We start from the raw sequence: 27,585 nt of genomic DNA, 5'->3' as shown, positions 1-27,585 counted from the left end.
ATATAAGAAAAACTTTCTTTAGCAATCTATCATCTACTCCAATTCATGCAATGAAGGCCAGAACCTGGTATGCGCTGCCATCTCCAGATGCCCATGGTTTATTATATTTTATTTATTATACTTTGTCGCTGTCTCCCGCGTTTGCGAGGTAGCGCAAGGAAACAGACGAAAGAAATGGCCCAACCCCCCCCCCCCATACACATGTATATACATACGTCCACACACGCAAATATACATACCTACACAGCTTTCCATGGTTTACCCCAGACGTTTCACATGCCTTGATTCAATCCACTGACAGCACGTCAACCCCGGTATACCACATCGCTCCAATTCACTCTATTCCTTGCCCTCCTTTCACCCTCCTGCATGTTCAGGCCCCGATCACACAAAATCTTTTTCACTCCATCTTTCCACCTCCAATTTGGTCTCCCTCTTCTCCTCGTTCCCTCCACCTCCGACACATATATCCTCTTGGTCAATCTTTCCTCACTCATTCTCTCCATGTGCCCAAACCACTTCAAAACACCCTCTTCTGCTCTCTCAACCACGCTCTTTTTATTTCCACACATCTCTCTTACCCTTACGTTACTCACTCGATCAAACCACCTCACACCACACATTGTCCTCAAACATCTCATTTCCAGCACATCCATCCTCCTGCGCACAACTCTATCCATAGCCCACGCCTCGCAACCATACAACATTGTTGGAACCACTATTCCTTCAAACATACCCAATTTTGCTTTCCGAGATAATGTTCTCGACTTCCACACATTCTTCAAGGCCCCCAGAATTTTCGCCCCCTCCCCCACTCTATGATCCACTTCTGCTTCCATGGTTCCATCCGCTGCCAGATCCACTCCCAGATATCTAAAACACTTCACTTCCTCCAGTTTTTCTCCATTCAAACTCACCTCCCAATTGACTTGACCCTCAACCCTACTGTACCTAATAACCTTGCTCTTATTCACATTTACTCTTAACTTTCTTCTTCCACACACTTTACCAAACTCAGTCACCAGCTTCTGCAGTTTCTCACATGAATCAGCCACCAGCGCTGTATCATCAGCGAACAACAACTGACTCACTTCCCAAGCTCTCTCATCCCCAACAAACTTCATACTTGCCCCTCTTTCCAAAACTTTGCATTTACCTCCCTAACAACCCCATCCATAAACAAATTAAACAACCATGGAGACATCACACACCCCTGCCGCAAACCTACATTCACTGAGAACCAATCACTTTCCTCTCTTCCTACACGTACACATGCCTTACATCCTTGATAAAAACTTTTCACTGCTTCTAACAACTTTCCTCCCACACCATATATTCTTAATACCTTCCACAGAGCATCTCTATCAACTCTATCATATGCCTTCTCCAGATCCATAAATGCTACATACAAATCCATTTGCTTTTCTAAGTATTTCTCACATACATTCTTCAAAGCAAACACCTGATCCACACATCCTCTACCACTTCTGAAACCACACTGCTCTTCCCCAATCTGATGCTCTGTACATGCCTTCACCCTCTCAATCAATACCCTCCCATATAATTTACCAGGAATACTCAACAAACTTATACCTCTGCCCATGGTAAAAGAATATAAATGAACAGCAATCAGCTGTAACCCATAACCCATGCAGTCAATATGTAAGCGTATTCAGAATTCAAATAACTTTTCTCAGCATTTTCACTTAATATTAGATAAATTATAGGCATCAAAATATCATGTGTTCTGTGAATATTTTTTGTGGATAATTGTGCTCCATAAAAGAAAATATTCTGATAATCTATAAAGTTTTGACGAGAGATATGAGTCACCTTCCCTTAAACTCTAACTGGTTAGAGTTTAAGGGAAGGTTTAATGGTGAGTCATAGGGGTGGGTGTGGGGGGATGAAGGTTCTGGGAGAGCTGAAGAATGTGTGGAAAAAGAGAACATAATTTGGGAGGGAAAAATGAGCATGTCTCAAGGAATAGTAGTACCAACAATATTATATGAATGCAAGGCATGGGTTATACATAAGGCTGCGCAGAGGATGGGGAATGTGTTGGAACTGTAATTGTTGAACTGGTTTCATTGAGTAAGTAATAATAGGGTAAGAAAGAGGTGTGGTTATAAAAAGTGTGTGGTTGAGCTGAAGAGGGTGTGCTGAAATGGTCTGGACATATGGAGAGAATGAGAGATGGAAGGTTGACAAAGAGGATATTTGTGTCAGAAGCGGATGGAACAAGGAAAACAGGAAGACCAAATTGAGATGGAAGGATGGAGTACAAAAGATTTTAAGCAATTGGGGAATGAACATGCAGTGGGGTGAAAGGCATGCACAAGGTGGAGTAAATTGAAATGATGTGGTATACTGGGGTCGAGGTGCTGTTAATGGACTATATCAGGGCATTTGAAGCATCCGGGGTAAATCATGGAAAGATCAGTAAGGCCTGGTTGTGGATAGGGAGCTGTGGTTTCAATGCATTACACACAACAGCTAGAAAATGTGTGAGGGCGGATGCGGTCTTTCTTCGTCTGTTCCTGATGCTCCCTCTAATGCAGCAAATGGAAATCAAGTATAAAAAAAAAAATATGTGTGTATGTGTGTGTGTGGGTGTGTATGTAATCATTCACCTGACTCTCTTCCTACTCACACACACATCTTATCCTCATGATAAATATACCTCAGTACTTCTAGCAGCTTTCCATCAACACCATATATCTGTAAACACTTTCCACAGAGTATCTCTATCAACCCTACCATACACTTTCGTAACATCTTCCACAGAGCATCTCTATCAACTCGACCATACACTTTCTCCAGATCCATAAACATCACATAAAAATCTTCCAGTTTCTCTTAGTACTTCTAGCACACATTCTTTGAAGCAGACACCTGATCCACACATTCTCTACCACTCCTGAAACCACATTGTTCCTCCCAAGTCTAAAGCTTTATGCATGCCAACATCTCAATCGCTATTCTCCTATACAACTTACCAGGTACATTCAAGAAACCTATATCTCTGTCATTTGAACATACGCTTTTGTCCCCCTTCTTTATAAAATGGCACCATTCAAGTATTCAGGCACCTCAACGTGTGCTCCACATACATTAAAAATCCTAAGTAACCCATGAACAACACAGTCGCCTACTTTCTCAAAAATTCCTCAGCAATACTTACCATCCACATCTTACGCAAGGCTTTCACCATCTTTTCCCCTCCACAAAACCAACTACCATACTTTCAACCTTCACATACTTGCCTAACCAAACATCCCACATCAGCCACTCTATCAAACATGCCTAACAGTCTTTCAAAGTATCCACTCAATCTCCTCATCACTTAATCTCTGCCTGTTACCACTTTCCCATTTACCCTCTTCTCTGATGTACCCATTTGTTCTCTTTCCAAAACATTTTCTTACTCTTCTTTGAGTCTGCTGATACTTGCTCACCCAAACTCTCATCCACTCTCTTTTTCAGTCCCTGCACCTTCCTCTTGACTTCCTGCCACTTTCTCCTGTACATCTCCCAATCACTCGCACTCCTTCCCTGTAACACCCATACACCTTTCCTATCTCATTCACTAGCACTAGCAACTTAACTTCCTCATCCCACCTCTCACTACCCTTTCCACCCTATCAACCTCCCACTTTATTCATGCCAAACACTTCTCTCGCACCCACCAGTATTGCTTTCCTTGATACCTCCCATTCCTCACCCATTCCCCTAGATGCATTTATTTTAACTTTTTTCCATTCTACATACAATCTCCCCAGGTAACTCTTCACACAAGCCTCTTTTCCAAGCTTACCCTTTTCTCAACCATAACATTTTTTTTTCCCTAAAAGAGTCAACAAATCTTCACCCTTCACTTCCATCGAGAAATGATCAGACATCCCACCAGCTGCCCCTCTCAGCACATTCACATCCAAGAATCTCTCTTTTGCATGCCTATCAATTACATATAATCTAATAATGTCCACTTACCATCTTTCCTCCTGCACCTATACTTATGTATGTCCTTTCTATGCCATGTATTACCAACCACCAGTCCTTTTTCAGGACACAACTCCACAAGATGTTCACCATTTCCAATTACCTTACTAAATACCCCATGCCCCTCAATTATGACCTTAACTACCACATTTCCCACCTTCAAACTCAAACCATCCATCACTAAAACCCAACTGCTCACATCAAAACTGCTAGCACGTTGTTTCAGCTCCTCCCAAAACACTTGCCTCTCTTAGTCCTCTTATGGCCAGGTATATGAGCCCTAACAATCACTCATAATCCACTTTCAATTTTACCCACATCAGTCTGGAACTTGCTTTACACTCTTTCACATGTTCACACAACTCCATTAACAGAAGTACTACCCATAAATTGGTTCTCACCCTCACACTAACACCTAAATTTACCCTACAGCTAGAACAACCAGATTTCTCTCCTATGACATACATACTTACTGATCTCTACCCCCTTAGCTACAATGACACACATTCAGATACCCTAACCTGAGCCTTCCAGGAGGATAAGCACTCCCCACTTAGCTCCTTCTGTTCCAGGTTTTATAAATCGCAATACAAGAAGGAGGGGTTTCCAATCCTCCACTCCCATCCTACTCAGTTGGTTTTTACGACAAGCAGGGAATGCATGGGAAGTATTCTTTCTCCCCTTTTCCCAAGAATCAAACCTATTTACATCATTTTTTCATGGGAAAATATTGTTTGTTTCCAGTTGTTTTGCATAAAACCTGTTTTTCTGGAGCAAATTTAAAGCAGTAAGTAGGCAATGCTTATGTATGGACAACATTATCAGCAGATATAACAGGTATAACTGGTATTTCCTTGCTCGGGTGTACTTTACTTAACAGCAATAAAGGAAATAAAGTATTCGATAGTCTTCCTTTTAGTCAAAGCTCATTTTAATCTTACTCTCACCACTCTCTTCACCCCAACATTCTCTCTTCTTTTCTGAAAACCTCTACAAATCTTCACCTTCGCCTCCACAAGATAATGATCAGACATCCCTCCAGTTGCACCTCTTTTGCACCCCTATCAATTAACAAGTAATCCAATAATGCTCTCTGGCCATCTCTCCTACTTACATGCATATACTTATGTATATCTCTCTTTTTAAACCAGGTATTCCCAATCACCAGTCCTTTTTCAGCACATAAATCTACAAGCTCTTCACCATTTCCATTTACAACACTGAACACCCCATGTACACCAATCATTCCCTCAACTGCCACATTACTCACCTTTGCATTCAAATCACCCATCACTATAACCCAGTCTCGTGCATCCAAACTACTAACACACTCACTCACCTGCTCCCAAAACACTTGCCTCTCATGATCTTTCTTCTCATGCCCAGGTGCATATGCACTACTAATCACCCATCTCTCTCCATCCATTTTCAGTTTTACCCATATCAATCTAGAGTTTACTTTCTTACACTCTATCACATACTCCCACCACTCCTGTTTCAGGTGAGAGTAAGTGAGCTTGGGAAGGAGACTTGTGTGAGGAAGTACCAGGAGAGAATGAGTACAGAGTGGAAAAAGGTGAAAACAAAGGACGAAAGGGGAGTGGGTGAGGAATGGGATGTATTTAGGGAAGCAGTGATGGCTTGCGCAAAAGATGCTTGTGGCATGAGAAGAGTGGGAGGTGGGCAGATTAGAAAGGGTAGTGAGTGGTGGGATGACGAAGTAAGATTATTAGTGAAAGAGAAGAGAGAGGCATTTGGACGATTTTTGCAGGGAAATAATGCAAATGAGTGGGAGATGTATAAAAGAAAGAGGCAGGAGGTCAAGGGAAAAGTGCAAGAGGTGAAAAAGAGGGCAAATGAGAGTTGGGGTGAGAGAGTATCATTAAATTTTAGGGAGAATAAAAAGATGTTTTGGAAGGAGGTACATAAAGTGCGTAAGACAAGGAAACAAATGGGAACTTCAGTGAACGGGGCAAATGGAGAAGTGATAACGAGTAGTGGTGATCTGAGAAGGAGATGGAGTGAGTATTTTGAAGGTTTGTTGAATGTGTTTGATGACAGAGTGGCAGATATAGGGTGTTTTGGTCGAGGTGGTGTGCAAAGTGATAGGGTTAGGGAAAATGATTTGGTAAACAGAGAAGAAGTAGTAAAAGCTTTGCAGAAGATGAAAGCCGGCAGGGCAGCGGGTTTAGATTCGTATTGCAGTGGAATTCATTAAAAAAGGGGGTGACTGTATTGTTGACTGGCTGGTAAGGTTATTTAATGTATGTATGACTCATGGTGAGGTGCCTGAGGATTGGCGGAATGCTTGCATAGTGCCACTGTACAAAGGCAAAGGGGATAAAAGTGAGTGCTCAAATTACAGCAGTATAACTTTGTTGAATATTCCTGGGAAATTATATGGGAGGGTATTGATTGAGAGGATGAAGGCATGTACAGAGCATCAGATTGGGGAAGAGCAGTGTGGTTTCAGAAGTAGTAGAGGATGTGTGGATCAGGTATTTGCTTTGAAGAATGCATGTCAGAAATACTTAGAAAAGCAAATGGATTTGTATGTAGCATTTATGGATCTCGAGAAGGCATATGATAGAGTTGATAGAGATGCTCTGTGGAAGGTATTAAGAATATATGGTGTGGGAGGCAAGTTATTAGAAGCAGTGAAAAGTTCTTATCGAGGATGTAAGGCACGTGTACGTGTAGGAAGAGAGGAAAGTGATTGGTTCTCAGTGAATGTAGGTTTGCGGTAGGGGTGTGTGATCTCTCCATGGTTGTTTAATTTGTTTATGGATGGGGTTGTTAGGGAGGTAAATGCAAGAGTTTTGGAAAGAGGGGCAAGTATGCAGCCTGTTGTGTATGAGAGAGCTTGGGGAGTGAGTCAGTTGTGGTTCGCTGATGATACAGTGCTGGTGGCTGATTCATGTGAGAAACTACAGAAGTTGGTGACTGAGTTTGGTAAAGTGTGTGAAAGAAGAAAGCTGAGAGTAAATGTGAATAAGAGCATGGTTATCAGGTACAGTAGGGTTGAGGGTCAAGTCAATTGGTAGGTAAGTTTGAATAGAGAAAAACTGAAGGAAGTGGAATGTTTTAGATATCTGGGAGTGGATTTGGCAGCGGATGGAACCATGGAAGTGGAAGTGAACCATAGGGTGGGGGAGGGGGTGAAAATTCTGGGAACGTTGAAGAATGTGTGGAAGTCGAGAACATTATCTCAGAAAGCAAAAATGGGTATGTTTGAAGGAACAGTGGTTCCAACAATGTTATGTGGTTGCGAGGCGTGGGCTATGGATAGAGTTGTGCGGAGGAGGGTGGATGTGCTGGAAATGAGATGTTTGAGGACAATATGTGGTGTGAGGTGGTTTGATCGAGTAAGTAATAATAGGGTAAGACAGATGTGTGGTAATTAAAAGAGTGTGGTTGAGAGAGCAGAAGAGGGTGTTTTGAAATGGTTTGATCACATGGAGAGAATGAGTGAGGAAAGATTGACAAAGAGGATATATGTGTCAGAGGTGGAGGGAACAAGGAGAAGTGGGAGACCAAATTGGAGGTGGAAAGATGGAGTGAAAAAGCTTTTGAGTGATCGGGGCCTGAACATGCAGGAGGGTGAAAGGCGTGCAAGGAATAGTGAATTGGAACAATGTGGTATACCGGGGTTGAGGTCGACCTGCTGTCAATGGATTGAACTAGGGCATGTGAAGCGTCTGGGGTAAACCATGGAAAGTTCTGTGAGGCCTGGATGTCGAAAGGGAGCTGTGGTTTCGGTGCATTATTACATGACAGCTAGAGACTGAGTGTGAACGAATGTGGCCTTTGTTGTCTTTTCCTAGCGCTACCTCGCACACATGAGAGGGGAGGGGGTTGTTATTTCATGTGTGGCGGGGTGGCAATAGGAATGAATAAAGGCAGACAGTATATATATGTATACATTGAGATGTATAGGTATGTATATTTGCGTGTGTGGACGTGTATGTATATACATGTGTATGTGGGTGGGTTGGGCCATTCTTTCGTCTGTTTCCTTGCGCTATCTCGCTAGCGCGGGAAAAGGCTACAAAGCAAAATAAAAATAAATAATAATCATTTTAACCATTTGCCTAGAAATGTTGTGCTGTTGATTATTACTTAATTTTTGTAGAAATGAAAGACAAACTTTGTAAGAAAATAATAATAGTTAACTTATAAGCCCCCCCCCCTGCACAAACACCAGCTGAAGACAAATGACTTTAAGATCAGTCATCAGAAATCTGCAATAAGTACAATTCGATGATAGCATGAGATTCTTAAATACTGGTAGCTAGGCAGACAGAATCTATTTCCAGTAGCTCTTGGCACCTGCTCTAACTCAATGTGCCTGATGGAGCCTATCACTTATACTTCCAGCTACAAATGAAGCTCTCATAAATAATGTCAAATTTAGGGAGAAGTCCAGTAAAAGTGACCACCAACATATTACTTTAGAGGGAAGTTTCAACACTACCTGTACTTATTCTCAGCATGAAAGTTACGAAAAATACCAGATTTTAGACTTGCAAATACTAGTGATCTCTGCACTGCTCTTGACAGAAAAATCTGGGTTAATACCATTGATGAAAATGGCATGCACAAGGCATGGAAAGGCTCCAATAATACTTTCAATGTAGTACAGGGAACATATGTGCCAATTCACATTAAATCTTTTCCCAAAATTATGCCAAAATGGTGAAACACTGAAAGTGTCTACTGTCTAAAAAAGTAACACTTAAGGAACTCAAAGAGAACAATAACTAACATGATTAGAATAAATTATGTTAATCTGTTTAGAAAAACAGAGATCCTTATACATGAAAGTAAAGAAAAGTAAAATGCATATATTGCTAAGAATACCAAAAGCAACCCTGTGGAATTTTACAGCTAAGTCAGAAGCAAAAGAATTGTTACCCAGTCATCAAGTCTATTAAGTACAGAAAATGCTGACTTAGTGCAAGAGAATGAAGTCCTACATCTTGAATGATTTTATTGCATCTATATTATGAATGAAGACAATTCATGCCCCAAATCCAATTCCACTACTTAGATAGGAAAACATTCTACATCATATTGACATTAAAAGTTAAAGACCTACCATCAGTAATAAATGGAATAAAAGCATGTAATATGATACGCCTAGATAAGTTTTATATGAGGACAATGGAGGCAAAAACTAAATATTCAGCATGACTGCACTTTTCACTAAGTCACTTGCAACGGGGAAAGTTCCATTGGATTGGAAGTTTGCCAATGTAACATAGATATTAAAAAAAAAAATAGTCTCTGCCCACAAATTATCACCCAATCAACTTAACATCTGTAGCTATTAATTTGAATTCATGGGGAGGGCTTTTATATGCAAGTCTAAGGAAATCATCCACAATTTACAATTCAGAGGTAAGTCCCCACCTTGAAAATTGAGTTCATTTTAGGTTATCCATCTCACAAAGACATGACGGAATGAGGCGAGTACAGCAGAAAGCAATCAAGATGATACCAAGTCTGAGAAACAATGTCACTTGCTAAGGGGAAAGTTTTGGAGGATTAGCAGTTTGGCAATGTAACATTAATAAACTTGGATTCATAGGTAAGGCTTTTAAATTCAAGTCTGAGGAAAATCTCCTCTCTTCACAATTCACAAGTGCATACATACCCACCCTGAACATTGTATTCAGTTTAGGTCACCAACTTGAAAAAGACAGAGATCAAATGGAGAGAGTACAATGGCAAGCTACCAAGATGATTCCCAGACTGAGAAACAAAGTCACTTAAAGGAAACCATCATTCAAAACAAAATTGAAAATCATTTAGTGGATCACCACTTACTAAATGATTCTCTACTTTGTTTTCAATCAAATTGTTCATGTATAACAAGTATGCTTAATTTTTCAGATATAATCAGCATGTATGACAAAAATAAGCAGTTGATGTTTATTTAGATTTCCAAAAACTATTTCATAAAGTAACATATCAAAGTTTGCTTGCAAAAGTTAAATCCATTTCATAAAGTAACACACCAAAGATTGCTTGCAAAAGTTAAGTCATATGGTACAGACTGGGTTGTTCTCAGGTGATAACAAAACTGGCTGATTTGGCCATAAACAAAAAGTAATGATAAATGGTCAAGCTTCAAAATTAATAGATGTAGCAAGTGGTGTGCCACAGGGATCGGCCTTGGAACTAGTTTTCTATCTCATATACATTAATGATACTAATAATGGTCTGTAGTTTATAATATCAACATTTACAGGTGAAACTAATCCCGGAAATAAAACTACAACAGAAATTTGACATGACAATGACAAATTTATGGACTAAACTCAAGTGGCATATGGTTTCTAACAATGGTATGTGTGAAGCTCTACATACTACCAGTAAAGTTATGAAAGCAAGATACAGTACAAATTCTGTTAAGTTACAAAAGGCAAAGGGGGAAAAAGAATGAAGCAAGTGGTGCTAAAAAATAAAAGGGCAAAATTCTTGAAACCATACAACCTCACTCTACAATTCACTGATATGTTCTGACCTTGGATACTGTGTTCAGTGTGGGTCATCCTATTTGAAAAAAGTCAGGGGGGATGGAAACAGTACAACAGCGAGCTACCAAGATGATTACCAGAATGAGAGGCAAATCCTGTAAGAACCATGTAAATTTCTTAAACATATCTAGCTGAGAAAAGAGGTTGTTCAGAGGTGATCCAAAATTACTGAAGGCTCTTATTACCTCAATCTTACAAGCTAAAAAATTTGACAAGCTAAAAAAATGACATGTAGCATTTATGGATCTGGAGAAGGCATATGATAGAGTTGATAGAGATGCTCTGTGGAAGGTATTAAGAATATATGGTGTGGGAGGCAAGTTGTTAGAAGCAGTGAAAAGTTTTTATCGAGGATGTAAGGCATGTGTACGTGTAGGAAGAGAGGAAAGTGATTGGTTCTCAGTGAATGTAGGTTTGCGGCAGGGGTGTGTGATGTCTCCATGGTTGTTTAATTTGTTTATGGATGGGGTTGTAAGGGAGGTAAATGCAAGAGTCCTGGAAAGAGGGGCAAGTATGAAGTCTGTTGGGGATGAGAGAGCTTGGGAAGTGAGTCAGTTGTTGTTCGCTGATGATACAGCGCTGGTGGCTGATTCATGTGAGAAACTGCAGAAGCTGGTGACTGAGTTTGGTAAAGTGTGTGGAAGAAGAAAGTTGAGAGTAAATGTGAATAAGAGCAAGGTTATTAGGTACAGTAGGGGTGAGGGTCAAGTCAATTGGGAGGTGAGTTTGAATGGAGAAAAACTGGAGGAAGTGAAGTGTTTTAGATATCTGGGAGTGGATCTGTCAGCGGATGGAACCATGGAAGCGGAAGTGGATCATAGGGTGGGGGAGGGGGCGAAAATTTTGGGAGCCTTGAAAAATGTGTGGAAGTCGAGAACATTATCTCGGAAAGCAAAAATGGGTATGTTTGAGGGAATAGTGGTTCCAACAATGTTGTATGGTTGCGAGGCGTGGGCTATGGATAGAGATGTGCGCAGGAGGATGGATGTGCTGGAAATGAGATGTTTGAGGACAATGTGTGGTGTGAGGTGGTTTGATCGAGTAAGTAACGTAAGGGTAAGAGAGAGGTGTGGAAATAAAAAGAGCGTGGTTGAGAGAGCAGAAGAGGGTGTTTTGAAATGGTTTGGGCACATGGAGAGAATGAGTGAGGAGAGATTGACCAAGAGGATATATGTGTCGGAGGTGGAGGGAACGAGGAGAAGAGGGAGACCAAATTGGAGGTGGAAAGATGGAGTGAAAAAGATTTTGTGTGATCGGGGCCTGAACATGCAGGAGGGTGAAAGGAGGGCAAGAAATAGAGTGAATTGGAGTCATGTGGTATACAGGGGTTGACGTGCTGTCAGTGGATTGAAGCAAGGCATGTGAAGCGTCTGGGGTAAACCATGGAAAGCTGTGTAGGTATGTATATTTGCGTGTGTGGACGTGTGTATGTACATGTGTATGGGGGGGGGGGGGGGGGGGGGGTTGGGCCATTTCTTTCGTCTGTTTCCTTGCGCTACCTCGCAAACGCGGGAGACAGCGACAAAGTATTAAAAAAAAAAAAAAAAAAAAAAAAAAAAAAAAAAAAAAATGACTAATTTCACTCATAGTAATGGATACAAATTCATGGGCAAATGTTTTACTCGGAATGTGGAGAAGTACTTTTTCTTCAACAGGAGTTAACAGATGAAATTATTTACCAATAACAGTACTTAAAAGCAGCAGCATGGATCCATTTACAAAAAGACTTGATAATACTTCAAGTCCAGGAATGATATTGTTTGTGCCTCCTTATTTACAAGAAAAGTTTACAAATATTTTTCTTTTAAATCATCTCCTCGACTTTCTACTGATCTGAATGACTTTCTACTTTTACCCCACTAATCTGTTTCTGATCCCTTCCAATATCACATACAGCTTTGAAAGGAGCTAGTGGTCTCTCGCTGTCTGCATTCTTTTGCATTCCTTTGTACATGCATCTAGCTTATGTTCAAAAGAAGCTACAAACTTACACAAATTTAGCTTTCTGGACAGTGAGGAAAGTGCAAGATATAGAGCCCCATCCCTATAGAAAAAAAAAACAAGAGTTGATCACACAAAGTACCCTTCCTACTTAGATTGTACTATTCTACTGAAGACTTAAAACAATCATCAACTGCATAACACTACCCCAGCACAGACGACATTTCTCTATCTCTTTTCTTGGAGATCTTTAGGACTACTTAATGGATGAGAAAGACTATCTGAAAGCCAAATAATACCTCTTTGGATTCCAAGGCTACAAAAACAATTCTGTATTTATTGCAGACATTTCTAAATGTTCATTTATCTGTTCTAAAGAAAAAAAAAAAGTATTGTAGTATCTACAAAAACTTCAAGCATAATCATTAGATCTGCCAAAGGCTTTACAAATTCTTAATACCTGTATTATTAAATGATGCTGATAGAAATCAAGGTCCCAGAAAAGGTATAACTGAATTAATTTTATCATCAGCACTTGGTACATCATCTCAATGACTCCCTGTGGTATATGATATTCTTCTCAAAAACTACTGTTTATGGTTAATGTGATTTAGGAAATCTGAATATTTTGAAACATTCACAATGACGATAAGCATGTAAGAGAAAAAGCACAGACGCATGGCTAATCAACGAACTTTTTGAAAATATGCACAACCCTCTAAAATGCTCAAATGACTAATGGATAATATGGTAGTTATATGTGTATATGATGTCCTGCATTCCAGATTAAGCACTATACAAACCCTCACTGAAACTTGTATCCCATTATTCACAAGAATTTCCTTAAGTGCCTGACATACAGTAAGCAAATTCAGTACTGCCATGATGGTTACGATGGGATAAGGCTGGACTGAATATGCACTACACCCAGTGTATAACATGAAATTAGTGATGGTCAACAAACAGTAAAGAACTCACTACCAAAGGAAAGATTTTAAGTAACAGCCCAATACTGTCACCAGAAACAGTTGTATTATGTAGTACATTGCATCCTCCTACCCCATAAATGACTTTATACATTCATTTTTCTATCCCCTTTCTATCTGTCTATCTATCTACATCTCTGAAGCACGTTCCCTTCGAAAACTTTCATCAAGAGGGTGGCCACAGCAAAAGTCTCTCCACTTACCCGTCCTTACATGTACTGTTCCACACATTCTTCTACCTATCTCTCCCTCCAGTACCCTTCCACTCTATTTCCCCATGAGCTCTAATATAACACCCCAATAAGGAGACCTGAGATGCACTAAAAGGATAACATTGTCAATAAATAAGTTAATACATCAGCACCAGTCGAGTATAAAAAAGTCAGTGTAACAATATACTTTTACTTTAAGTTGAAATTATCTTAAGAATGAAAATATTTCAACAAAGATGCCAGTTAAGTTGGCAAAAGACATTTGAGATACCCATCCTCAGTGATACCATGAGCAATCATTTAAGCTAGGATGTCAACAAACTAATCCCAAATCACGAATGAGCCAGAGAAGATGCATAATATAAAATCTGATGTTAAACTAATACATCTATCTATCTATACCTTTGACCCCTGTTCCCTTCTGGAACTACCTCAAGGGGGTGACCATAGGAATGGAATCTCTATAACTAGCAAACTCCAATGCTACTTCTTAGCCTTTAGTGCCTCACTCTTACCAGGCCACTGGCAGAGAGCAAGTCTAGTGCAGTGTTCATAGAGGCTCCTACCTAATGTTCCTACTGACTAGCTTTGGCTAATGCACCTGCTTAATGTTCCTACCTACTGCTTCTACCTAAAGTTTTTGCCTAAATATTCCTGTCTACTACTTTTATCGACTGTACCTATCATTTTGCCAAAAGGCAGGGCTAGCACACAGCACTCACAACAGGAAAATCTACAGTTACGCGGAATGAACTGTGTGAGTTAAGTGTTGTCAAGCATTATGTATTACAAGGAGAGATTGTATGTTTGTAGAATGCCAGTAGTCCATGTGTGGTTGAAGCAGAATGATAAGACAGCTACCTGGGTCAGAGTGCAACTAGACAACTACTGAAGTGCTGGCTCTTTAAGAAGCCATCACTAACCCTCCAGATACCCACTTGTGTAGTACTGGTAATGTACCTCCCTTGTCATTGGCTGCCTACTAACTATTGCCAAATATCACTCACACACATCCTCAAACCATGCACAATGTGGTACCCACTTAAGGTCTAACTACAGTACTCTGCCAAATACCACTAATCACTACAGACTCAGTACACTCACAGTACAATCTTTTATGCATATTCATTTTTCATACTTGATCACTGTTTTCTACATTGTGAGGGCACCATGAAAAAGATGAAGAAAGTAACATCCACTCACATATACATATATAATACAGGCACACAATTTTTTTTTTCTTTTTTATAGTATTTGCCATTTCCCGCATTAGTGAGGTAGCGTTAAGTTCCCGCATTAGCGAGGTAGCGTTAAGAACAGAGGACCGAGCCTTTGAGGGAAATTCTCACTTGGCCCCTTCTTTGTTCCTTCTTTTGGAAAACTAAAAACGAGAGGGGAAGATTTCCAGCACCCCGTTCCCTCCCCTTTTAGTTACCTTCTATGACACGCAGGGAATCCGTGGGAAGCATTCTTTCCCCCCTATCCCCAGGGGTATATATATATATATATATACACATACATGTGCATATATATACATGTACACCTTCATACTTGTTTGCCATCAACCACTCACATCCATGGTCAAGCTGTGATGTGTAATGCACCAAAACCACACTCCCTATCCACAACCAGGCCCCACAGATCTTTCTATAGTTTAACCCGGACACTCCACACACCCTGGTTCCGTCTACTGACAGAACGTCAGCCTCTGTATACTACATTATTCCAGTTCATTTGTCCAGTACAACCCTTTCACCATCCTGCATGTTCATGCTCCAATCCCTCAAAATCTTTTTCACTCCATTTTTCCATCTCAAATTTGATCTCCCTGTTCTCCTAGTTTACTCCAATTCTGTCATATATCCTCTCTGTCAACCTCTTCTCACTTATTCTTTCCAATAAGTCCAAACTATTTCAGCATACTGTCTTCAGCTCTCTCAATCACACTCTCATTATTGCTACACTTCTCTCTTACCTTTTCAATAAGTACTTGATCAAATCACCTCATCATATCCTGTCTGCAAAACATTTCATTTCCAACACATCCACCCTCGTCCACAGAGCTTAATCTATAGCCCATGCCTTACATCCACGTAATATTGTTGGGACTATTATACCTTCAAACATACTCATTTTTGCCCTCCAACAAAACATTATCTCTTTCCACATATTTCTTAGTGTTCCCAGAACCTTCACTCCCTTACCCACCCAATGATTCACTTCCACTTCCATGGTTCCATTTGTTCCCATGTCTACTCCCAGGTATCTACAACATTTCACTTCCTCCAAGTTTTCTCTAAACTCACACACCAACTAACCTGTACTATAAAAAGGCTCTCCTATCTGTCTGTTCATCCATCTTCTGTAGACACAATAAGGAAGCAGCCAAAGGGCATGACAACTATTCCCATACACAGATGTAGACACATCAAGAAAGATGCCAAATTCAAGATAGCAAATCTAACAAAAGTGCCACAGGTAACTAGAAGAAGACATAGAGTGTGGCAAACCATACCCAACTGCTAATAATTCATTCCTTTCCTCTGCAGGAAAGAAACTGCCGACTGATGGGATAATATTTTTTCCGGAATATATTTCATTTGTCAACGTGCTCTTAATGAACTAAACCAGGGTAAGTGATGTGTCTGGGGTAAACCATGGAAAGGTCTGTGGGGCCTAGTTTTGGACAGGGAGCTGTAGTTTCCATGATTACACATGACAGCTAGAGAATGAATGTGGGAAGATGGAGCCTTTATTCAGTCTGTTCCTGGCCTACCTTGCTGACACAGGAAATGGCAATTAAAACTTTCTAGATTTTCTTCAAATCCACCATCAGAATAGGATGTACTATAATGAATTCTGTGTGAACAAAAGCTTGCTTCCTTAACATTAGTAAAGATGAAGAGTAGCCACTAGCTACTGATGGGAAATGGGTCTGAATACATTGGACATTTTTCAAAAACAGTGCTATGGTTTCAGTGCAAATTTCTTGAATCTCTGTGTGCACTGGCAAGAAGTTGCGAGGAGGGGACAGGTTATACTTTCTGTATACAGATGAAAAAAAATGTCTAATGAGCTCTTGGTGACAGATCTAGGATAGTCTTGGAAGAGATCATTCCCTTGGGACAACAAAGTGTATGTGCATGTTCATGTGCCTATTTATAGCAGTGGACTTAAGACCTGAAGTTACCCCATAAAAAAAGTTATCAGCCTTGAAATTCTAGGGCAATAGGTGCCAAGAAGTACACGACTTATCTGTTAAGTATGTGGGCCAATCGCAGTGAACAGATTAAGAAAGTTAGATTTTAGGTTTACTATCCATGGTTTTAAATGTAATGATGAAAAAGTAACCATCACTCTTACCCTCTGGTAAATCTCCTTCCAGGAGATCCTCTTCCAAAATATGGCGATTCACTTGGAACAGGGGCATTCACTGAATTTAGCCATCCAGAAGTTTCTCCACAATCCTCTTCAAAAGTGGAGTCATCAAATGACTTTTCCACGACACGATCACTCAGGATTACTGCAACAACAGAACAACATTGCGTAACATCAACAACAACATAACCTTTCACTATAAAGGAAGCTACATGCTTCATAACTGCATTTACACTTATCATATAATCACTAATAAAGTTTCTCTGATACTGATTCTTAAACACATAATGGCCATAGTCCTGAGAAGGCACTGAGATGAATAATCTTTATGTATCTGAATTTCAAACTAGCATTTGACTGTAAACTATGAGAAAGAAAAGAATATCTATAGCAAGATTTTGCCAATAAAGATCTAATTTATCAATACTGCTATTTATTGACAATATGCACATTGCATTGCTGTCAGTCTCTGGTTCATCCTTGACATCTCTTATCCACTAATTATGACTTCATTTAAAAGCTTCTCTGCTTATTCCATGCACATTTTTATCTGATGTGACATTTGTTGCGCCTACCTCTCATGCATTTTCCTTTACGAGCCTTTTCAGATATTCCAAGGGATTATTGTACATCAAATAATTTTGTTTCTCCCATGTTGCTATCAAGTAAGTTTATGTAATCTATCCTTGGCTCCTCAATCTTTTGCCTTGTGCAAATTATCATGTAACTCTCCCTTCTTCCTCTGATGCAAAGTCTGAGTTCTTTAACCTCTTTTGATACTTCATATGATCCATTACCTTAAATATGCTGAAGAATCATATCTGAATTCTTTTTAATTGTTGAATGTAGCTCCCTTTGACGGTAACTTCAAAACAAAGCAGTACTTAAGTTTGCTCATATATAAACTGAATAATTCCATCATCAGTTTTTTATTTCTTTGGGTTAAGTTCCCGATATCAATCCACCCATTACTTGACTCACCAGTGTTTTTTTTTAACAACATAGTCTCCAACTTCAGTTTTCCATTCATTGTTACTCCTAGGCCTTTACCTATGACTTCACTATTCTTCTTTTGTTGGTTCTTTATAAAGTATAACCACTGTGTTACATGGCTCACCATGACTTAGTTCAAATTTCTTTTCCTTGAATACTAAGTATGCCTCCACATACTCTTGTTCTTCAATAACTGTGTGGAATAGAGAACAAAACCAATTAACATTCCTCCTCGAGGCTTTATCTTGTTCAAACAGACTAGAGAAAGAGAGGGAGAGATTCAGCTAACCTACAAGTACCTATGACAAGATTCTGCCACTTGGCAAAGCCAGTGAGGAGCACTTATTACGTCTTGCTTGATCACTGATACTGTTTCTATCCACTACCACATACATTAAATGTAATTAAAAATTCTGGGTTCATATGGAGTATTACAATATGATTGTATTAGCAAATACTTACCAAGTTTTTGAGCAGCATATCTTTGTGTAATATCCAACAGTGCTTGACCATATTTCTCAAAGTTAGCCTTTGTTACATGAGGAATCTTGAGCATTTCTTCTTCACTCTCAGGCAATGATCTGGACATCAATCTGATAACAGAAAGAAATTTAAGTATGTGTAAACATCAAAAATCATAGGCAACACATGACTAGCAAGCACCAATCAAGAAGGTACAACACAGAGAAAACATCCGATTAGATGATAAACAAATATGTCCACAAGTTAAAAATACAGACAAGACTGGCGCATATTTTCAACAAAAGAGTACGCAATGTTGCTGAAAGCATTAAGATGATAAAGCTATCTCAAGAGCAACATAATGAGAGATTAGATAAAGATTATGGATATATGGGAAAGAGAATAATGAATCACACTACATGAACCTTTGTAGGTGTCTTGCTTACCTGAGGGCTACCATGTTGATGATATTTGTATAGCTGACACCCTTTGCAGCAGCTAGATCCTTAACTGTCTGAAGAAGTGCAGCATAACAGTCATTCTGTAACTGCTGTAATTCATCATCATCTTCCTCTGGGACTGCAACAGAAGTGTCTCCTCTGCCTTCCCCACTTGAGATGTTTTTCATCTCAAATTCAAACTGTTAGTAAAATTCAAAGAGAAAAAATCAATAAAAAATCATAAGCTAATATCAGATTACATTTACATCAATAATAAACAGTGAATCATTATCATTAATATCATTATACTTTGTCGCTGTCTCCCGTGTTAGCGAGGTAGCACATGGAAACAGACAAAAAAATGGCCCAACCCACCCACATACTTATGCATATACATACACGTCCAAACACGCACATATACATACCTATACATTTCAACTTATACACATATATACATATAGACACATGTATATAATTCATACTTGCTGCCTTCATTCATTCCCGTCGCCACCACGCCACACATGAAATGACAACCCCCTCCCCCCCGCATGCACACTAGGTAGCGCTAGGAAAGACAACAAAGGCCACATTCATTCACACTCAGTCTCTAGCTGTCATGTATAATGGATATGAAAATAAAAGAAGTAAATACATTTGACCAAAATACTACATTTATTTTTATTTTCTTTTGTCGCTGTCTCCCGCGTTAACGAGGTAGAGCAATGAAACAGACGAAAGAATGGCCCAACCCACCCACATACCCATGTGTATACATACACATCCACATATGCAAATATACATACCTATACATCTCAACGTATACATATATATACACACACAGACATATACATATATACACATGCACATAATTCATAGTGTCTGCCTTTATTCATTCCTATCGCCACCCGGCCACACATAAAAATAACCACCGCCTCCCCCTAAATGTGCGCGATAGTGCTCGGAAAAGACAACAAAGGCCACTTTCGTTCACATTCAGTCTCTAGCTGTCTTGTAATAATGCACCGAAACCACAGCTCCCTTTCCACATCCAGGCCCCAAAGAACTTTCCATGATTTGCCCCAGACGCTTCACATGCCCTGGTTCAATCCATTGACAGAACGTCGACCCCGGTATACCACATTGTTCCAATTCACTCTATTCCTCGCACGCCTTTCACCCTCCTGCATGTTCAGGCCCCGATCACTCAAAATATTTTTCACTCCATCTTCCCACCTTCAATTTGGTCTCCCATTTCTCCTCGTTCCCTCCACCTCTGACACATATATCCTTTCGGTCAATCTTTCCTCACTCATTCTCTCCATGTGACCAAACCATTTCAAAACACCCTCTTCTGCTCTCTCAACCACACTCTTTTTATTACCACACATATCTCTTACCCTATTATTACTTACTCAATCAAACCACCTCACACCACATATTGTCCTCAAACATCTCACTTCCAGCACATCCACCCATCTCCACACAACTCTTATCCATAGCCCACACCTCGCAATCATATAACATTGTTGGAACCACTATTCCTTCAAACATACCCATTTTTGCTTTCCAAGATAATGTTCTCGACTTCCACACATTCTTCAAGGCTCCCAGAATGTTTGCCCCCTCCCCATCCTTTGATTCACTTCTGCTTCCATGGTTCCATCCGCTGCCAAATCCACTCCCAGATATCTAAAACACTTTACTTCCTCCAGTTTTTCTCCATTCAAACTTACCTCCCTACTGACTTGTCCCTCAACCCTATTGTATCTAATAACCTTGCTCTTATTCACATTTACTCTCAGCTTTCTTCTTTTACACACTTTACCAAACTCAGTCACCAGCTTCTGCAGTTTCTCACACGAATCAGCCAACAGCGCTGTATCATCCGCGAACAACCGACTCACTTCCCAAGCTCTCTCATCCACAACAGACTGCATACTTGCCCCTCTTTCCAAAACTCTTGCATTCACCTCCCTAACAACCCTATCCATAAACAAATCAAACAACCATGGAGACATCACACACCCCTACCGCAAACCTACATTCACTGAGAACCAATCACTTTCCTCTCTTCCTACACGTACACATGCCTTACATCCTTGATAAAACCTTTCCACTGCTTCTAACAACTTGCCTCCCACACCATATATTCTTAATACCTTCCACAGAGCATCTCTATCAATTCTATCATATGCCTTCTCCAGATCCATAAATGCTACAGTTGCTTTTCTAAGTATTTCTTACATACATTCTTCAAAGCAAACACCTGATCCACACATCCTCTACCACTTCTGAAACCATACTGCTCTTCCCCAATCTGATGCTCTGTACATGCCTTCACCCTTTCAATCAATACCCTCCCATATAATTTACCAGGAATACTCAACAAACTTATACCTCTGTAATTTGAGCACTCACTTTTATCCCCTTTGCCTTTGTACAGTGGCACTATGCAAGCATTCTGCCAATGCTCAGGCATCTCACCATGAGTCATACATACATTAAATAACCTTACCAAGTATTCAACAATACAGTCACCCCTTTTTTAATAAATTCCACTACAATACCATCCAAACCCGCTGCCTTGCCAACTTTCATCTTCCACAAAGCTTTTACTACCTCTTCTCTGTTTGCCAAATCATTTTCCCTAACCCTCTCACTTTGCACACCACCTCGACCAAAACACCCTATATCTGCCACTCTATCATCAAACACGTTCAACAAACCTTCAAAATACTCACTCCATCTCCTTCTCACATCACCACTACTTATCATCTCCCCACTTGCCCCTTCACTGAAGTTCCCATTTGTTCCCTTGTCTTACACACTTAATTTACCTCCTTCCAAAACATCTTTTTATTCTCCCTAAAATTTAATGATACTCTCTCACCCCAACTCTCATTTACACTCTTTTTCACCTCTTGCACCTTTCTCTTGACCTCCTGCCTCTTTCTTTTATACATCTCCCACTCATTTGCATTATTTCCCTGCAAAAATCGTCCAAATGCCTCTCTCTTCTCTTTCACTAATAATCTTACTTCTTCATCCCACCACTCACTACCCTTTCTAATCTGCCCACCTCCCACGTTTCTCATGCCACAAACATCTTTTGCGCAAGCCATCACTGCTTCACTAAATACATCCCATTACTCCCCTTACCTCCTTTGTTCTCACCTTTTTCCATTCTGTACTCAGTCTCTCCTGGTACTTCCTCACACAAGTCTCCTTCCCAAGTTCACTTACTCTCACCACTCTTTTCACCCCAACATTCTCTCTTCTTTTCTGAAAACCTCTACAAATCTTCACCTTCGCCTCCACAAGATAATGATCAGACATCCCTCCAGTTGCACCTCTCAGCACATTAACATCCAAAAGTCTCTCTTTCGCGCACCTATCAATTAACATGTAATCCAATAATGCTCTCTGGCCATCTCTCCTACTTACATACGTATACTTATGTATATCTCTCTTTTTAAACCAGTTCTTTTTCAGCACATAAATCTACAAGCTCTTCACCATTTCAATTTACAACACTGAACACCCCATGTACACTAATTATTCCCTCAACTGCCACATTACTCACCTTTGCATTCAAATCACCCATCACTATAACCTGGTCTCATACATCAAAAATACATAAACATACTATCTCAATTCATTATATGACTTTTTTTTTAAGTAGTGAGATAGTATAGAACGCAGCAATCAGAGCTTCTATCTACCTATATCTCTGACACCTGTTCCCTTTGGGTACTCCCTCATGGAGATAGCCATGGCAAAAGATACTCCACACCCGGTGAACTCTACTGATGCGTCTTAGCCTTTAATGCCTCACCCTTAACATATGCTAATGGCAGGGGTCAACTCTAACACAGTGTTTTCAAAGGCTCCTTCCTAATGTTTCAATCTACTACTTCTATATGAATATCCCAGCTAATGTTTAGAGCTTATCAGCTGTGAAGTTATATGAAGGGATAATCATCATAAGATTTACAATAATGATGGTAGCTTATAAAAGAATATTGACAAGCATGATTACCTCTCTATTTACATCCAATCCGCCATCTCCTACCACCTGGCAGGGAAGTATATGCAGTGATCTTCATGCCTCCTTATCCTTCCACAACTCTAAAAATTATGCCATTTATAGCTCCCACAAAACCACAAAATCTGTAAATCTACCTTTCACACTAACTCTTGGTGTTCCCTTCCCTCTCCTCCTCTATCCAAAAAATGCAGACTAAATACATCAAATGAAGAGGATAAAAGATATCAAACAGATATCATATCTAACATATAGTGATGAAACAGTTCCATATACTTTACCTTGCACAACTTTAAGCACAATGCCTTTCTTGCTTCCCAAAAACCACACATGCCCTAATTCTATCTTTCTAACTCACCCTCAATCACCCCTCCCTCTCCTCTTTATACCTTACTCACATTAACTCTCTGTCATTTTTCTAGTTACATAAGAGATGTGCAGATATGGTAATGACTAAATACAGCACATCAGAAGTATAAAAGATATTGGTAAGATCTATCTGTATTTCTGATGCCCATTCCCTCTGGGAACTCCCATCAAGGGGTGGCCACGGAAAAAGTCTCCAGTTGACACTGTCCATACATGCCTTCCTAACATACATCATTCCACGCATTCTTCCACTATTTCTCTTCCTCTACCCTACTTGCCCATGTCATAGGTGGTCTTCCTCTCACACCAACCCCTTTACTTGTTCTATCATATACTCTCCTTGTAAACTTGCAATCTAGCATTCTTTCCACATGCCCAAACCACCTCAAAGTAATGCATTTCACCCATTCTACCACTCCACAATTCATTCCCTTTGCATTCCTTGCCATACCACATTCCTCATACACCCCTTCATTTCTTTCTTCATTGCATCTAGTCACACATGTTCTTCTCAAATTGCTAGTTTCCACAGTCTGGATTCTTGACCTTTGTGACTCATTCCACGTCCCTGTTTTACGGCATAGGTCAGGGTTGGGAGGATTATGCTGTCCCTTAATTCTCTCTTCACTTAAATACTTACACCTTTACCCTTCATTATTCTATTAAGGAACCCAAAGACTCTTCTACCCTGTACTGCTCTCTCCCTTATCTCTCCTTCCCTATCACCACACTTACCCGAGACAGCTCCTAGATACTTAAATTCTCTCAATTCTTCCGGTCTTTTTCCATCCTTGTCCAAATCACAATTTAGTAAACTTTCTTCCTTCACTCTAGAGGGTTTTACAAAATCTATACTTTCACTCTGTTTCCTTTCAAACACCATTACTTTTACTTGCATTTAACTTCAATCGCCTATGCTTACACACATCATAAAACACTTACAACCTTCTGCAACTCCTCTTCACTCTCAGCAAAAACACAGAATCATCCATAAACAGGCTTGCTACTACCCACCATATTTCACTGCCACACTCCATCTCTGCACCCCTTTTCACTAGTTTTGCTTTCATCTCTCTTATCACTCCAACCACATATATATCAAAAAGCCACAATGACATCACACAGCCCTGCCTCACACCATGTATCCCAAAACTTTCCCTCAACTCTCCAACCACTCTTACACATGCATTTACTCCTCTATAGGAGGCATTCACACAATCACTATTGTCCCCCTATACCATATCTCCTTAAGCATTCCATTCGACTCTGTTATACACTTTCTCCAGATCCTTTTGCTAAATACTTTTCCAAGGTCATCTTTACTACAAAACTCTGTTAAGATACCATGAGATTTAATAAATCACATCGATGAAACATTTCCATATACCTTAGATGTTGGATTGCTGAGAAACTCTTTGCATTTAGGCCCAGGTCGCATGTATGCAAAGGCCATGTCATCCTTTGCTACCACTAAGTCTTCTTGCAAACAGCCATCTAGTATGAGACGGCGAAAGAGTCGTTCTGCATCATTCCGTGCCCAAGATTTTCCAGTTCCATGTAAAGGATGCCGGTTGTGCCCTTTAAAACATATTCTTAATTATAAAAACCCATAAAACAAAAAGTAAAACATGGTATGAAATTTCCCAAAATCAGTGGTCACAATCATGAAAATCACTAATAACCCAATATACATACATTATAGTGGTTATCATTAAAGAGATTGTCCTTGACTACCACTCAAAATATGGATACACAGATACAAGTAATGAAAATACAGAAAAAATGATTATATACACTCAATCAGATGGGAAATCAAAGACTTCACCCAGCTTTCAATGCCATACTGTTTACAAACACTACAAATTCATGTATCAATAGAGGATTACCTCCCACAAAGGACTGCCTATGTACCTACAAGTTCCTATAACAAAATTTTGCCGAAAGGTAGGGCTAGTGTACAGGGAACACAACATGACTTGCTCGAAGAATAATACTTGGTTCTCTATGCAGCCACACACTCATCTGAAACCATTTACAGAATTACATCTTCCACCTCCTCTTTGGTTTCCCCTTTTCCTTATTCCCTCCACTTCAGAAATGCATTGCCTCTCTGTCAGCCTCTCCTCAATCATCCTCTCCAATAATTTTCAATTCATTTCAACGCACTCTCTTCAACTCTCTCTCACATACTGTTGTTACTTCCACACCTCTCTCTCACCCTATCATTTCTAATTTAATCAACCCTTTTCACACCACATACTGACCTCAAACATTTCATTTCCAACACATCCACTATCTTCCACACTTCTTCATTTAGAGCCTATGCCTTGCATCCATACAATACTATTGGGATTACTACACCATAAAACATACCCATCTTTGCCCTCACTGACAAAGACGTCACACACTTTTCAATGCACCCAGGATGTAAGCCCCCTCACACACCCTATGGCTCACTTCAGCTTCCACGGTTCCATCCACTGTGTCTCCTCCCAAATACCTAAAAGAATCCACTTTCTCCAGATTCTTTCAGTTCAAATTCATATTACAACTGCTAAACTTAACCATACATTCATTCACATTACCTCTCAGATTTCTCCTTTCATGCCATCTCCTACACTCAAAAACCAGCTTCTGCAGTTTCTCATTCAAACCAGCCACCAGAACCATGTCATCAACAAACAGCAACTGACTTGCCTCCCTCACCTGTGCAATTCTGTCAAGACACTCACATTCACCTTCCTCACCTTCATAAACAGATTAAACAACCATGATAACATCACACATCACTGCCGACCCATCTTCATCAGAAACCACTCGCCCTACTCTCATCCTACTCACACATGTGCCTTACTAACAATAAAAACTTACAGCTTCACTTAACTTTACTTCTACACCGTGTATATGCAACATCTTCCACAAAGAGTCTCTATCAACCCTACCATACACTTTCTCCAAATCCATAAATGCCTCACATGTATTTCTCACACAAATTCTTCTGAGCAAACACATCCTCTACCACTCCTGAAGCCATACATACATAAAACATATGAATGTGCTCCCTCTGAACAAGGGCTGTGTCATCAGTACAAAAAACATATTTCTGATACTCACAGAAGGCACATACAATTCAGAAAAATAAACCTCCCAACTGAAAGACAAGTAACACTAACTCCTAAACTGTCCTTCACACACATCATACAAACATCATCACTTTTTGTGACCTGTGATCCCACCCAGCAGATGTGGCTAGCTTCCTAAATGCTGCCAAAGTTCCAAAGAAATAGATCCTGGGGCATGAAAGTAAGTTATGTGGTAAGTGAAATGAGAGGTAGGAAGTACATGATCAATTTAACTGGAGTTGAGAACATACTCAATGATAACATACAGATTGTTACACCTTTAATGCATAAATCAGTACATTTACATCAACTGCAACTTTCAATAACTTACCACAGTTCAAGACTTTCTTTGCTTCAGATCCCTTGAAGATATCAACAAAATGGTTGAGAGTGAAGTTATTTGACCATTTTCCACCAGTGCACAGCTGCTGAACAGCTTGTAGAATTGCTCGGCATTCACTAGTTACATCTACTTGTGCATAAGATTCCTGTAAATTAGGCATAAAGTCTATGGTAATCCATTTCAGTAAGAGGACCCGTTGAGTAAATTTACTAATATATCCATCCCTACTGTAACTGCTAACTCTAAATTCAAAGCATAGTGGCCAAATCAGTATTTCCTAAGCATTTCACTTAAGAACCCCCTTTAAAAATTAACACATATGACAAGTTATGTTCCATAAATCACACCCCATGAGGAAAAGAAAAACAATCCTTTATAAATTGAAAGACAGGCATAAAAAAACTATGTGTTGAGGTTGTGTATCAGCAAGCGAGTGGAAGCAAGGTTTATGGCAGTACATCTCAGACATTCCTTATCCATCTCAAGATATAAGGGAAGGTTATGAAGGCCTTTGCTGTTTCTGAACTTAGGAAGATCACACTCTACTCTTATTTCTGACAGACATGATAATGGTGGTGAATAACATGTGTATATGTACTAGTATGTACAAATGGTATATTTGCCTGTGTGGACGTGTATGTATATACATGTGTATGGAGCCATGTGTTGGGCCATTTCTTTCGTCTGTTTCCTTGCACTACCTCGCAAACACAGGAGACAGCGACAAAGCAAAATTAAAAAAAATAAAAA

General features: G+C 39.8%; 1 protein-coding gene across 1 annotated transcript in view; it reads right to left on the bottom strand.

The window, feature by feature from the left end:
• LOC139765823 (recQ-like DNA helicase Blm) overlaps nucleotides 1-27,585 on the bottom strand; it is a 72,166-nt gene that overhangs the window by 860 nt on the left and 43,721 nt on the right. The window contains exons 15-19 of the mRNA XM_071693632.1: nucleotides 26,824-26,980; nucleotides 24,758-24,948; nucleotides 18,963-19,156; nucleotides 18,517-18,647; nucleotides 17,047-17,206 (exon numbers count right to left, since the gene is read on the bottom strand). Of these exons, the coding sequence (XP_071549733.1) occupies nucleotides 17,047-17,206; nucleotides 18,517-18,647; nucleotides 18,963-19,156; nucleotides 24,758-24,948; nucleotides 26,824-26,980 (833 nt within the window). The remainder of the gene's footprint in view (nucleotides 1-17,046; nucleotides 17,207-18,516; nucleotides 18,648-18,962; nucleotides 19,157-24,757; nucleotides 24,949-26,823; nucleotides 26,981-27,585) is intronic.

The sequence above is a fragment of the Panulirus ornatus genome, chromosome 56 (genome assembly GCF_036320965.1).
Source record: "Panulirus ornatus isolate Po-2019 chromosome 56, ASM3632096v1, whole genome shotgun sequence".
NCBI lineage: Eukaryota > Metazoa > Arthropoda > Malacostraca > Decapoda > Palinuridae > Panulirus > Panulirus ornatus.
Note: the sequence above shows the minus strand (reverse complement) of the source record. Positions and strands in the feature narration are given on the sequence as shown.